We start from the raw sequence: 16,283 nt of genomic DNA on the forward strand, positions 1-16,283 counted from the left end.
CACTTGTATTTGTAGAAGTTATTGAAAGGTGACGATCTTACAAAAACTTAATTTTCTATTATGATGGATATCTTAAGATGCCTATGCAGATCATGATAGATTATATTTTGCATAGTGGATGTTCATATGGTAGGCATTATGAGAATGCATGTGCACATACCTTATGAACATTTTGAGTACATGGTGAATGTTATGCAAATTGATATTCAGGAGACCATTACATAGAGTACTTGGTGAATATCAAATGAGTCGACAATAAGTCGACATTCAAGAGGCCATTACTCATAGTACTTGATGAATTTCTTGCAACTCAATGTTTAGGAGGCCATTGCTCAAAGGTTACACGGTAAATGTTAAATGAGTTGACATACAAGAGGCCATTACTCCCAATATCTTTATATTACATTAAGGTAATATATGGTTATGTGTTTATCCTCCCTAGCTAAGAGGGAGTGTTGATGTTTGGTAGCTTCAGTTGGACAAACTATGAGACTAAAGTGCAAAAATGTGTGTGTGTGTCAGAGAGAGAGAGAGAGAGAGAGAGAGAGAGAGAGAGAGAGATTACGATAATAGATAGTTTCTATTATCTTTGTTTAATATCTAATGGTTATCTATTGTAATCTTCTATAAATATTAGAATGTTTCTAATATTTAGTTTTTTGTTTCTAGAATAGAATGTTTCTATTCTTTATGATTGTTTCTGTGAAGAACCTCCTTATAGCAATATCGTGAGAATGCTCAAAATAACAGAATACCAAGTGATAGCAGAACTCAGAATGAATCTACTGATCGCAGGCCACTTCGAGGGGGTAACCTCCTTTGAGCAAGCTCAATACAATAAATTCGTCCGTACCCATCAAGGGCCTCAACCTATTCTTATATACTGGGTATGATCTAGAAAAGTAATACTACCTATGCATGTGGGATAATAAAATATACTCACGGGACGACTTACAAAGCATATGCGTCCAACAACACTACTCTAACAAAATAAACAGAAGGAACACACAGGTTCCTAACATCCCCTCTCCCTTAGAAAAAAGCTTTGTCCTCAAAGCTTAAGGTGTGGAAATTGTTGTTGAATCTGAAGAAGGGGTTCCCAGGTAGCATCCTCTGGTTGCATGCCATGCCACTGAATCAAGACCTCAGAGATGGAGCGAGAGCGAAGCTGGCGAGTGCGCTGGTCAATGATTGCCACTGGCTCCAGGATAATGGATCCTTCCGTATCCATTTCAGGGAGAGTAGTTTGTGCTCTGACAGTGGTACCCAGAACTTTCTTTAGACAAGAAACATGAAAGACTGGATGAATGCGGGAAGAAGGAGGAAGTTCCAGTTTATAAGCAACTGAACCAATCTTCTGCAGAACCTTATAAGGCCCATAAAATTTTGGGGCCAGCTTATGACGCCCTTTCAGCTTTAGGGAGGATTGTTTGTATGGCTGTAGACGAAGAAAAACCATATCCCCAACTTGAAATGAGCGCTCAAAACGGTGTTGATCTGCTTGCTGTTTCATCCGATTACGGGCCATGTGAAGATTATCCTGTAAGGTACGAAGAATCTGATCCCTGCTGCGGAGAACTATGTCAACTGCCTGGACTGGTGAGCTGTTGGGAGTGTAGGGAAGGAGCACTGGAGGTGCCTGACCATAGACTGCTTCATATGGAGTCATTTTAGAGGCAGTGTGGTAAGAGGTATTGTACCACCATTCAGCTAAAGGGAGCCACTTGGCCCACTGATGTTGCTGCTCGGAAGTGAAGCAACGAAGATAAGTTTCCAAGCATTTATTGACAATTTCAGTTTGACCATCAGTTTGTGGGTGATAGCCTGAACTCATCTTCAGTTTGGTGCCAGTTTTCTGAAACAGTTCAGTCCAAAAATGACTGGTAAAAGTTGCATCACGATCAGAGACAATGGAAGAAGGGAGTCCATGAAGACGAAATATCTGGTCCATGAAGATTTGTGCAACAGAGGAGGCAGTATAGGGGTGGCTAAGGGCACAAAAATGACTATATTTCGAGAGACGATCAACCACAACCAAGATCACTGTCTTGCCACCGGATTTAGGAAGCCCTTCAATGAAATCCATAGAAATATCAGTCCAAATCCGTGTAGGGATGGGCAATGGTTCGAGCAAGCCAGGAAGGTGGGTCGTTTCACCCTTGTGGCGTTGGCAAGTATCACATTCAGCCACCATCTGTTGAATCGTCTGTTTCATCCCTTTCCAAAAGAAGTTTCTCCTTGCTCGCTCATAAGTTTTGAGGAAGCCTGAGTGCCCTGCTGAAGGAGAAGCATGGAGTTCATAAAAAATAGCCTGATGTAGAGCTGGGTTCTGAGGAAGCACTAGCCGACCCTTGTATCGAAGAGAAGCACCATCCCAAGAGTAATGTGGTATAGCAGAAGGATTATTGGCTAGCTGGTGAATGATTTGAGATAAAGAAGAGTCACTGTCATAGCCCTGCTGAACAGACGCTAACCAATTGGGAATGGGCATAGAAATAGCGGAAAGGGAAGCTTGATTATCAAATGTGCGAGAAAGAGCATCTGCCACAATATTCTCCTTACCCTTCTTGTAGGTGATCTCATAATCATACCCCATGAGTTTGCTGACCCATTTCTGTTGTGTAGGAGAGGATACCCGTTGTTCCAGGAAGTATTTCAGACTTTGGTGATCGGTTCTGATGCAAAAATGACTCCCTAAGAGGTATGGCCGCCACTTCTGTACAGCATGCAAAATAGCCATCATTTCTTTTTCATAAGTAGAGAGGGCTAGATTCTTACCAGAGAGGGCTTTGCTAGTGAACGCAATAGGATGGTCATCTTGCAGGAGAACAGCACCCAATCCATTGCCGCAAGCATCACTCTCAATAGTGAAGGGTTTGGAAAAATCTGGCATCGCGAGAACAGGTGTACTGCACATAGCCTGTTTCAGTTGTTCAAATGCAGTCTCAGCAACAGGGGTCCAGGAGAAGGCATCCTTTTTTAACAGAGCTGTCAATGGTGCTGCAATTTTCCCGTAATCTTTGACAAACTTGCGGTAGTAGCCAGTCAACCCCAAAAAACCCCGAAGGCTCTTGAGAGTTTTAGGATGCGGCCAAGTTTTCATGGCATCTATTTTTGTAGGATCCACCCGCACTCCATGGTGTGCAACAATATGCCCGAGATACTCCACTTCCTCCTGGCCAAACACACATTTAGATAGTTTTGCACAGAGTTGATGATCAGAGAGAAGTTGCAAGACAAGCTCCAGATGATGGAGATGCTCAGCCCAAGTTTTGCTATATATGAGGATATCATCAAAGAAGACTAGAATGAATTTCCGGAGGTATGGTCGAAATATGTTATTCATCACTGCCTGAAATGTTGAAGGAGCATTCGTGAGGCCGAAGGGCATGACTAAAAATTCATAGTGACCATCATGTGTGCAGAAGGCAGTTTTAGGTATATCCTCCTCATGAACCCGAATTTGATGATACCCAGAACGAAGATCTAACTTGGAGAAAAAATGAGCCCCATGAAGTTCATCAAGAAGTTCATCAACAACTGGAATGGGAAACTTGTCCTTTATAGTGAGATGATTAAGTGCTCGGAAATCAATGCAGAGTCGCCATGACCCATCTTTTTTGCGAACAAGAAGAACTGGAGAAGAAAAGGAACTGGTACTAGGGCGAATAATACCTTGCTTCAGTAAGTCACGGACAAGTATCTCGATTTCGGTCTTCTGATGAAATGGGTAGCGGTAGGGCCTGATGTTGGGCGGAACACTGCCAGGAAGGAGCTGAATACGGTGGTCCTCTGGACGAGAAGGAGGTAATCCCACAGGTTCAGCAAATATACCAGAATACTTGTCCAAAATGTGTTGGAGATCGGCAGGAGTGCTAGAGACTGCTGATGGCTGCATCTGAATGGAATGGAGCTGAGCGATGACACCATGTGAATTCTTCTTAAGAAGTTTTTCCATACGGTGTGAACTGATGATGCTGAGAGACCCTGGTTGTAAGCCTTTCAAAGTGTGTTGGTGCCCCTCGGCTGAAAACTGCATCCAAAGTTCAGCAAAATCCCAGAGAATGGGGCCAAGAGTGCGTAACCATTGGGCACCCAAAACCACATCACAGCCACCTAAGGGTAAGGCAAACATGTCAGAGCGCATGTTATAATCTCCAATAGAGAGACGCACATTGCGACATTTCCCTTTACAAGGTAAAGTGCCCCCATTGGCAATCATGACTTCAAAGCTAGAGCAGGGATGGATAAAGCAATCAGCCTGTTTGGCTATTCGTGGATCAATGAAGTTATGAGTGCTACCAGAATCAATGAGTATAGTAAGAGGGATCTTCTTGAAGAAACCCTGGACCCGCATGGTTTGTGGAGTAGTGACTCCTGCCAAAGCATGGACAGATATCTCTGGTGGAGCTTCTGGTGAAGGAGGTTCAGGCTGGTGAGGCTCAACCTCATCATCCACTGTTTCCTGAGCATCTACATATTCTTCCAGTTCCGGTGGAGAATCCACATCCAAGAGATAGAGCTTTTGCTGAACACATCTATGGCCCCGAGACCATTTCTCATCACAATTATAACAAAGCCCTTTGTCTCGCCTGACTCGCATCTCTGTTTCAGACAAGTGCTTGATCGGAGTAGTTCTGGGAGCTGGTATGACTGGAGGGTTGTGAGAACCTGTATTTCTGAATGGAACAAAATTAGATCTGGAGCGTTGTAGAGCACTAATCTTGTCTTCCGCTAACTTAGCCAACCCAAGGGCTTCCATCATTGTAGTAGGTCGAAACATTTTGACTTCTGAGCGAAGTGCATCCTTCAGACCACTGACAAAACAACTACGGAAGAATTCATCAGACAAGCCCTCTGTGTGATTAGCTAATTTTTCAAACTCTGTCTGGTATTCTCTTACAGTGCCTGTTTGACGCAGTTTAGTGAGTGCTCCTGTGAAATCATCAAAGGAACTAGGGCCAAAGCGCTCCAAAATGAGGGTGCACAATTCGCTCCACGTTGGGCCTACATTAGCCTTGATGTACCAACGGAACCATTGAAGAGCTTCATGTTCCAAATGAAAAGATGCAAGGGGGACTTTGTGGTTATCCAAAGTATTATGCAAGCTGAAATATTGCTCTGCCCTATAGATTCATCCAGTCGGATCAGAACCATCGAAGCGTGGAAAATCAAGCTTTGGTCCACGGAAATTGCCAGAAGAGGACCCAGTATCTCCTGAATGGTTTCGGCTCATGGCTGACTGCTGAAAGTTAAGACCCAGAATTTTGTCATCCAGATCTTGAAGTTTGGTTTTGAGGGATGCAATTTCCTCTTCCATGATTTTTGCTCCTGTACGCGTAACAACCATAAAACAAGGTTTTTTTTTTTTTTTTTTTTTTTTTTTTTTTTTAAATTTTTATTTTATTTGGTTTGGAATGGGTAGAAGATGAGAAACAAAAACTTTTTTAGTTACGGCAAACTTGGATTTGGGTAAAACTCATATAGGAAATGGGTGTTCGACGGGTGGTGGGAGACTACCTGGGGACAAGGGAAAAGAAAAATGAGGGTTTCAAGGGTAGGGAGGCGAAATGAGGCAAACAGTCCAAGAGGGATAAGGGAGCAAAATGAGGAATCGAATCTTGTGGCTCAGTTTGGTGGCGATTGGATGAGAGGTGAAAAAGATAGGGCAAACCCTAAAATTAGATAAATGAGGGATTTAGGGCTTTGATATGTAAAATTTGGGGTTGGGTCGCCAAGGAAGGAAGTATGCGAAATGATATTGCAGACGTTCTGCGGAAGTATGAGCAGAAACAGAAAGCAAACAAGGAAGCTACGACTAAAAAACAGAAAAATTTTTACTCTTTTTTTTTTTTTTTTTGTGTGTGTCTTTTTTTTTATTTGAACAGTCGACTTAGAAAAATTCACTCACAGACAGAACAACTGAAAAGAGTTATTGCAATAACAAGAGATATTAGAAGTGAGAGGAACCTGAAGGCCACGACAGAAAAAAAAATTTGATGTAATTTCCACCCAGCGAGCCCAAGAGAGTGCTCTGATACCAGATGTGAAGAACCTCCTTATAGCAATATCGTGAGAATGCTCAAAATAACAGAATACCAAGTGATAGCAGAACTCAGAATGAATCTACTGATCGCAGGCCACTTCGAGGGGGTAACCTCCTTTGAGCAAGCTCAATACAATAAATTCGTCCGTACCCATCAAGGGCCTCAACCTATTCTTATATACTGGGTACGATCTAGAAAAGTAATACTACCTATGCATGTGGGATAATAAAATATACTCACGGGACGACTTACAAAGCATATGCGTCCAACAACACTACTCTAACAAAATAAACAGAAGGAACACACAGGTTCCTAACAGTTTCTTAAGGAAACATCACTCAACCTCTTGTATAGATTGATCTCTTGATCGCTGTTAATAACAAACCAATATTTTCTAGTTACTTCATAATATGGTATCAGAGCCAATACTCCAAATTTCTTCGAACATAATTATAATTCTTGGTTGAAATTATTTGTCTTTTATTTTCAAAATTATTTACATGCATATTTGCTTCCAACTCTCTCTATAATCTGACTAGGGTTTTTGTTCTGAGAGATCTAAATCCGCTAATTTCTGATTATTGGTGGGTTTTTTGAGAGCTCAATTGAGTTGTCAAATTTTCTTGTGTGCCTCAATATTTGTGCCTTAATTTTCAAGCCAGCTGATCCAAAAATTGATGACACGGTCTTTTTGGGTTTCTCGAGCTCTCTTCTAGGTCACCCTTCAAATTTTCTGTGTCTCTACTTTTTGAGGGTTGCATGTTGTTTGCATGTCCTGCTTTACCATGCAAAGTCTCATGTTTTGCCTCCCTTAAAAATTCTGGTAAAAAAAAAATTCATAAGGGTTTTTATAAATTTTTCGTTATTTTTTGTTGATTCTGTAATTCGCAAAGTTCTGTGGGATTCCTTTGTGAGTTTGTAATTTTTTCCTTAAAAATTATTTGTTGGGTTTTACAATTCTTCCTAAAAAATGAAGCTTTGTACTGTCAGGTTTTGATTGATTTTTCACCTCAAAAAATCATGTTGGGTTTTGATTGTTTTTTCACCTCAAAAATCATGTTGGGTTTTGGTTGTTTTTTCACTTCAAAAATCATGTTGGGTTTTGATTGATTTTTCACCACAAAAATCATATTGAATTTTGATTGTTTTTTCACTTCAAAAATCATGTTGGGTTTTGATTGATTTTTCACCTCAAAAATCATGTTGGGTTTTGATTGATTTTTCACCTCAAAAATCATTGCTTTTTGCGGTTTGTTTTGGAGCATTATGCTCATCTGCAAAGTTTTGGAGTATTATCCAAAGTACCATCAAATATCTTCTCAGTAGACATCCTTTGCTCTGGATTCTGAAGGCTCCTAGAAGAAAAACATTCAATGCAACTATTGCCACTAGTTTGGGCACATGAAGGTTGAATGTCGGAAGCGCTTAGCTGCCCTATCTAAGCAATGTAGTTCTCAACCCACAACGAATAGTGTGGAGCCCCTTGAGTAGACAAAATCTGTCTTTTACGCTTTTTGACTGCTTCGTGCTCTAGACAGATTAACCATTACGGGAGGGTATTACGATAATAGATAGTTTCTATTATCTCTGTTTAGTATCTAATGGTTATCTATTGTAATCTTTTGTAAATATTAGAATGTTTCTAATATTTAGATTTCTGTTTCTAGAATATATGTTCTGTTCTTTAGTTAGTTGTAGATGACTATTAGTTCTCTCTTAGCTAAAATAAAATGTTTATATTCTTTATGATTGTTTCTTAAGGAAACATCGTTCAGTCGCTTGTATAGATTGATCTCTTGATCATTGGTAATAACAAGCAAATATTTTCCAATTACTTTGTAATGTGTGTGTGTGTGTGTGTGTGTGTGTGAGAGAGAGAGAGAGAGAGAGAGAGAGAGAGAGAGAGAGATAATATACATATATAAATTAAATATATATTAAATAAATGAGATGTTATATAATTAAATAATCATTTATTATTATATTAATTAGATAATAATGGATAGACATGTCTCTCCATGCCTCTTCCTTAATATAAATAAGATTGATATCGCTGTCATTGGAAAACATACATAGCACGGCACACATCAGTTTTCAGCAACATCGATGTTTGAGTTCAGTGGGAAATTACATTGAATTAGCGCATAAGCAATTTTATATCAATGTTGCAGAATTGTTCATTGGAATATCCAAGTCAATTAAAAATCATTTGACACCTAAGTAAGAAGCTTTCAAACTTTGTTTCACTTTGCTGCTTATAGATAACTATAAGAATCAACATTTGATGGAAAAACCAATCAAGCAAACCTAATTGCAGAGAAAAGACTGATACCTGTGTATTTTAGGAACTACCATTTAGTTGGAAGATTTCTTATATAAATATTGTTATGTAGGTCTTTTGTATATAGAATCATCTTCCCCTTTGATAATTTCCTATGTAAATAATTCTCACAGTGCAAATATAGTGATAGCACAAGATAACATAGATTACATACTCAACGAGTCATGAGAATTTGCATTTTTTCTTGTTGTGTGAGGCTAGGTAAGTTTCATCCACGAAGTTTTTTCAGCTTTTACCAAACTTGCCTAGACTTGCTGATTTATGGCAATTTTTGATGAATCGCAGAGTTGGGTGATTTATGGCCATTACTCGCTGAGTCCAGTCAATGAGTCACCATTGCTCGTCTGCCTTAGCTTTTCTTTAAATGATGTCAACATTCATAATGACAGTGCCTAGTAGGGATGCATGAACATCCTAGCCAAGGGAAAAGGACTCCCAAGAGTCCCTTAGCTGTCTGAGGGATGCCTTGAAACTTACCTAGCCTCACACAACAAGAAAAATTGCAAATTCTCATGACTTGCTATGCAATCTATGTTATCTTGTGCTATCACTATATTTGCTTTTTCTTTCCCACAGTAGATATATTTGCACTGTGAGAATTATTTACATAGGAAATTATCAAAGGGGAAGATGATTCTATATGCAAAAGACCTACATAACATTATTTATATAAGAAACCTTCCAAGTAAACGTTAGTTACTAAAATACAAAGGTATCAGTCTTTTCTCTGCAATTAGGTTTGCTTGATTGGTTTTTCCATCAAATGTTGATTCTTATAGTTATCTATAAGCAGCAACGTGAAACAAAGTTTGAAAGCTTCTTACTTAGGTGTCAAATGATTTTTAATTGACTTGGATATTCCAATGAACAATTCTGCAACATTGATATAAAATTGCTTATGCACTAATTCAATGTAATTTCCTACTGAACTGAATAGATGGCGAGCTCTAGATTATTGGTGGTTGTCTTTTTAACTAGATTTCTGACATCATTGGACTTAAATAGTGTTGACCTATTCATTTTGTGGAGCTTATAGGTGTTAGTGACTGATTTCTACAATTTGCCATTATTTTTTCTGGTTAAATTCAGAAGGGTTTGATAAGGTATAAATTATTCTGGTCTGATTTGATGCTATAGAGTGTCCTAGCGTATTATTAAGCAAGCTTGATAATTCATGTCCCTTAAGTTAATTTTCAATTGCAACTTTTTTGACTTTTGAAGCATACATTTGCTTTCTAGTGGTTTCTAACATTAATATTAAGTTTTTATTTTTATTTTCTATCTTAAGCTTGCAGTTTAAGAATGGTAAGACTGACAAAACCTTTGATTTTTTTAAAGTATTATAGCAATTTTTTTATTTTATTTTTTAAAATTTCAAATGGAATAATATCGTTTCTTATCACAGGATGGGCATTTGCTGATTCACTATTACACAGATTGGCTCCTCTGTGGGTTGGAGCCAAGGGACTAGAGTTTACCTGGGATTACCTTCTGCAGGGACTGGAGGCAAATGCAAATTTGGTACCCTTTTCTCCATTTCTGGTTTCTTTCTCATTGTTGAAAATGCAATCACTAGAAATATTTTAAAATTAATTATTGTGTTATATTTCCCTCATGTTAGATAGTTTCTTGATGCATGTATTTGATTATTTCCTTAATTTCTTAATCTTCCAATTTTTGTATAGAGTGCTCCATGTGTGCTGACATATTTGTTGTACTTGACTACAGGTTCTGACTGTGTCACTTGCAGCTTTAGGATCATTAATGTGGCTTCGCAAAAATAAACCCAAACCATTGGTGCCAATCATATATGCAAGTGCTGGTGTTCTGGCAACTATGCCTTCTATTATAAGGTTTGTTATTTTGAATTTGATCATCATTGACTTTAGTAGATCTATTAGTGAGTGTAGATATGATTAAAAAAATTGTTTTTAGTCAGTAGTTTCTAAACTATCTTAATTTAGAAACTTCAATGAAATTGGGAGCAACCCTTTCATGAAGCACTTCATTAACCTTAAGTACTAGTACTTTACATAGTTGTTATGATAAACTCATGACTTTCAAGTTTTACTTTTGAATTAGAGCTGCATGGATATTTGATCATCAATAAGTAGGAATCTTATTTTTGTTCAGAATTCAAAACAAACAAAATATAAAACCTGACAAATCTAATATAAGGTTTGATTTGATATGTTTTTGAAACTGAACAATTAATTCTCCTTGTATGAATAACAGTGTTAAACACTGGTAACAAACTCTTCCGCTATAGCACTAAAAATTAAGAAACCAAATATATGAGGCAGGGTAAAGACCTTTAACAAATGATCAGAGCAGACAATTGTTTAAGATGATTGGCTTGCAGAAATCGCGAAATGGCTGATTGCTATATGAACTTGTTGTATTACTTGTCTGCAAGTGGTCTACATCATCGGAAGCAAACACTTATAAATGCAAGCAACACACAAGGAAGATTGAACATAAAAAACAGTGTTAGCGAGAGAAGACAATATCTTTCCCTTTCTACTACTATTCTGGTTACTTGATGCATTCTCAATAATTGAAGTTTCTTCAATTAAGAACTTTTAAATCGCTGGGATTATTTCCTTCAGTTGGGCACCAGAAATTAAGAAACAAAATATATTAGGCTGAGGAAAAAGCTTTAATAAAAGCTCAAATTGGGTAATAATTCAAGGCATGTTGCTTACAGAAAACATGCATCCACTTGCTATATGAAGTTCTTGTTTTTAGTTGTCTGCAAGTGATGTCCATGGTTCAGAAACAAACACAAAATAATGAGAAACTTTGAAAAACAGAGTTTGAGAGTTCGTGTTTTTTAATGTAGTCATCTAGAAATGTTTTTGCCATTCTTAAACCAAACTAACCCACATAGTTTCAATTCAAATCCCAATTTCTCAAGTCAGATTACAACCTGCATTGATAGTTATTCCTAAAATTTAATCCTTTTTGCCTATCAGAAACTACCTTGTTGCAGCTATACAGAAATAGGAGTTGAATTTCAGCCAATGATGGGGGAGTACAATTTATCATTGTTTCGAGAGAAAAATAGGAAATGGTGCTGCCATCGTTGTCAAAATATCTATTATTAACAATGAATTTTCAATCCTTATCCATTGAGGGGTTTAAAATTAGATACATTTACATTTAGTTTCTACAGGTGAAATTTCCCACAGTTATGACTTAATTGTGTTCTGCCTGGTGGTTTGTGACAGATTTTGTGAAGCTGGAGGAATTTACTATAAATTTAATTGCTGTAAATCTGGGATAATATGAACTTAGCTCTTGAAGTGGTTTGTTGTAAATATTCAACAGTTTTGGTTTAATTATGTTCTGTTTGGCAATTTGTAACATAAGTTGGAGGAATTAACATTAAATTTAATCACTACCAATTTGGGATTGTGCAAACTTACTTGAATGGACAGCTACATCCTCTTCACCATACTTACGAAATCAAATTACTGTTAGATACTTCATAAAATCAGGCTGTATTTATTTGAAATAGTGCTGAAAGATTCACAGTACTTTGGAGAAAAAGATTTCAGATCATTTAGTTTGGCATTATGATGACGTTTTATAATGTCGAAAACTTCCAACTGTGGCTACAATTTGCTGTAAATGCAGAGAAGCAGATGTATACCTTCAAAAGTTGCATTTTGACATGTTTCACTCATTTATATTACTATCTACTATTTTATCTGAAAATTATTGGAGAAACATTCAGGTGCAGTTGGACTATTGATAGCATGAAAATGCAGTGTTGCAAAAGCAGCATAAGGGAGTTTATGCAATCTAAAAGGAGAATGACGTTTTATAATGTCGAGAACTTCTAACTGTGGCTACAATTTGCTGTAAATGCAGAGATGCAGATGTATATCTTCAAAAGTTGCAATTTGACATGTTTCACTCATTTATATTACTATCTACTATTTTATCTGAAAATTATTGGAGAAACATTCAGATACAGTTAGACTATTGATAGCATGAAAATGCAGTGTTGCAAAAGGAGCATAAGGGAGTTTATGCAATCTAAAAGGAGAAACCTCATTTTGAGTCTATATGCAGTTTTTGATCTATGCAAGTTCTAGGAACAGTTATTAGCGAGGAATTTGCTAAACTTCTCTTACTAGTTCAACTGAGGTCAAATCTGTCATGGATAAGAACCAGTTGTAGCTGACAGGTTCATTTGTAGTCAAAGTTGTCCCATATAGGAAAAGTAAGTAGAGTGGAAGAGTTGTCTGATAAATTTAATGGTTCTTGATGTATCTTGATTCTTGACATGGGTGGCATTACTGTGCGGCTTGGTCCCTTCATGTAACCTTGTGATCTATACTTTGATTTTGACATAAAAATGCTTGTTTTCTTACTCATGGTCTGAAGTAAGGTTCATAATCTTGCTGGTCATATTGGCTGGCATGGATGAAGAGGTACTTGCAGGTTGTTAGAAAAAATAGCATCCGCAAAGGAGAAACTTACTTCAATTTGAATTTTTAGATAAAAATGCATGTTTTCTTATGCTCCGGAGCACAAGTTCACTATCTGATGGAGTCTTGGTAGGAATATTCAGTCTTGGTGCAAATAAAATGAGGGTATATATTGAATGTTTATTCCTACAAATGGAGTCTGTGAAAGAGGAACTTGCTTTTGATTTTCAATTTTTCACATAAAAATTAAAGTTAGCAGAATCTGGCTTGGTTCTGTCTAAGGTCTGTTCTGGATCAAATTCCCTTTGAAGTTTGCTGCAGGTGGTCAAATTTGGTCAAAAGTCTGTCAGACGGATCTGGGCTGAATTTAGGTGAATTTTAAACGCAGCAGCAGGAGCTAGCCAGACTTTGGCATAAAAGCGTACCTTTTTGGCCTTTTTAAAGTTCTATAAAAATCTAATTTAATCTTTTTGACTTAACAACCCTAAAATAGTCCTCTAGAAAGGCATAAAAGGTAAAACATATGTCATTTATACTTAAAACATTAATATATATGGTGGTGTATTTAGCTATGTTGCTTTACTATTGGCATAGTAGTGTATGAACTTTTGTTCAATTCCGTGTATATATAGTATATACATATACTATTTTTAAAAAACATATGTTTCCATATGTACAAACCTAAAACAAATTCAAACACATCCAAAATTTTTTTTAATGAATTTTGAACCTGAATCTGAATCAGCAACTTAGATAAAAATGCCTGTTTACTTATGCTGTGGAGCACAGGCTACGTCTTTGAAATTTTTGCCTCCAGTATGAACACACAGAATGTTTGTTCATTCAAATAGAACCAAGAATGAGAACTTTACTTCGATTGTCTTGTTAATATTATTTTTGACTTGTGTTCTGGATACTTAACCTCAGGGGATGATCAATATTTGCATCCTGTTGTTGAACTTTCTGTTACATTCTCACCAGAGTGCAGAGGCCACTGTGATGATAGAGAGGTTAAAATAAGGTAGATAGAATACATATTGAGGCTGTATACTGTCGGATTAACCTTGTCGAATTTGCCCAATAAGGTCATCTGATTACTGATTAGTCTCTGTCTGTATTATATTAAATTGCTGAGAATATTTCACAGCTTGTTTTTCTATGCGAAGATTGGATTTGTATTAGGTTTTCTACTAATGCTGTTTAGAAGATAATCTAGATACCCAATTTCCATATAGCCAAAACAGGGGATACGGATAGGTTATTGAGTATTACCATGGATTGTCAGAGGTTATTTATAATATTATATAGTTTTCTTAATAGGGATGGTCAGTCAGGTTACTTGGTATTATTGTGGTTTGTCATTTCTTCATCTGTGCGTGACAGTTTCAATTTGGTTATCTGTCAGCAATTTATCTAGCTTTGGACTCACGGTTACTATATCATAGAATATGTCTTCATTTGGAATGAAGAATTTTTGAAAATTTTTTTAACAGAGCAACACTCAGTCATTTGGACAATTGATCAAAATGTGCTCTTGGATGGAAGGTACAATTTTATTTGATTCACTCTTCTGGGTATGATAGACTGAAGGGAGGCTAGGCTACATTATTGAAGAGTAAATTCTGAAAATTAAGGAAGTTTCCATTAATTTGCCAAGGTGATTGAACTGTGTAGATGAAAATACTAAAAATGGATTTATGACCTTTAAATATTCTTAAACATATGATAGGCAGACACAACCCAAAAGGTTAATATTTTGTTATTACAATTATTTGTCTGGTATGATGTATAATGTGCAGTTGCAGCCAGTTAGATTATTCTGAATAAGATGTGTTGATGTTATTGCAGCTACTTACGAAGGGGACTTGGTTGGGACTTTCCAAAGGTTGTTGGATTTGAACTGTTTTCATCATTACTGATGGCATTCATCAGCTGGCAACTATTTAGTGCTTGTCAAAAGCCTTCATCATAATGCTAAATGGTAATTTTTGGCTTCTGGCGAGTCTCTCTATATGCAACACATACCATTGTGTCATTCACAGACATACAATGGCAGAGATAGCCCATTCCCCAATTGTTGATTATGTAATCCATTCTTATTCACCAGTGAGATTTTTTTATGATAGATGTACTGATAATTGGGCATCATTTCATTTCATGGGAGAAATTTTTTCTTTCTGTGGTTAAACCTGTACAACTGGTGAAAGATAATGCGAGCATTTGTTTTTGTCGGAATGAAATTGATTTGTTGAATCATTTTTGTATGTTTTGAATGAAAAGTTCTAGTGTAACTATGGACACAAATATTTGATTACTGATGTTCTTAATTCTTAAATATAGATAACTATGGACCCAAATATTTGATCATTGCCGTTTTTGTAATTCTTGATTTCAGATTATAGAATAATAACATGTCAAGTAATGGTACAAATGGATAGCTATTGCTGATTTGGGCTATAAAGGCCTTATGATCTTGTTTCTGGAACCCTTTGTCAATGATGAAGAATGTGATTTATAGCAATTAGGTATGCTCAGTGTCTGATATTGACAATACATTTTTAGGACTCAACAGGTGCTACCATAAGGGGACTGCTATAGAACTTTAAAATAGATGTCCATGGTGGACTTTTGCATCCTATCAAGTCCAACTACTTCACCATGTTTTTATTATGCAACGTAAGGCAATGTTTCCCATATCCCACGATAGAACTCAAGCCTGCAATAGTTGCCTATAAATACTAGTACTACCTTTAGTGGCTATCACGAGGTTCCAGAGCATATCATTTGTTTCCTTTTGGTTATTTTTGCACTAGAGGCATCCTTGCAACCCACCTTACCTTGGATGGATTTACTGCCTAGGTGGGGTCAAGAAGCGGGGAGTTGAAATGAGACGAATCCTTTGGGGATGTACCAAGCCGCCTAGAAGCCAAGTTCATATCATTGCACGATGCTACTTTAATAAGTAATTTCCTAAATATTGCGCTTTAGTCATATGGCTGAAATCTACATATTGATTTCTTTTGGGCGAAGGATTAAGTTATTACTTGTGACCACCTTGCTTGAGGAAAAGGAACCTCTCTTCATGGTTTGTGAACCTGTCAGTAAGTCATAAAATAATGTACGTTTTGTTACAATGTCTAATAAATGAGTAGGGGGTATTTTCTATAATGTTAAATATAGCATTGTTATCAGTAAGTCATAAAATAATGTACGTTTTGTTACAATGTCTAATAGATGAGTAGGGGGTATTTTCTATAATGTTAAATATAGCATTGTTATTGGGAGTCAACTACATAGTTTGAGTCAAATTCATTGACACATGTTTCAAGAGTAGGAGTTAAAATGAACCCATATACCATGAAAATGAATGGTTGACTTAGCACTAATTGTATCTAAGTGATATTTATAGGGTGAAGCTTGGGATTTTATGAGAGGCTACTATTCTCATTGTTGTTT

General features: G+C 36.9%; 1 protein-coding gene across 2 annotated transcripts in view; it reads left to right on the top strand.

Moving 5' to 3' along the window:
* LOC149550719 (seven transmembrane domain protein) overlaps positions 1-15,083 on the top strand; it is a 39,794-nt gene extending 24,711 nt beyond the window's left edge. For both annotated transcript variants that reach the window (XM_089786282.1, XM_089786281.1), the window contains 3 exons: positions 9,794-9,909; positions 10,117-10,241; positions 14,676-15,083. In XM_089786282.1, coding sequence (XP_089642408.1) covers positions 9,794-9,909; positions 10,117-10,241; positions 14,676-14,799 — 365 coding nt within the window. In that variant the 3' untranslated portion in view covers positions 14,800-15,083. The remainder of the gene's footprint in view (positions 1-9,793; positions 9,910-10,116; positions 10,242-14,675) is intronic.
* Positions 15,084-16,283: the final 1,200 nt, after the last annotated feature.

Source organism: Cupressus sempervirens, chromosome 6 (assembly GCF_028749045.1).
Source record: "Cupressus sempervirens isolate cs-2001-9-10 chromosome 6, ASM2874904v1, whole genome shotgun sequence".
In the NCBI taxonomy this organism is placed as follows: Eukaryota; Viridiplantae; Streptophyta; class Pinopsida; order Cupressales; family Cupressaceae; genus Cupressus; species Cupressus sempervirens.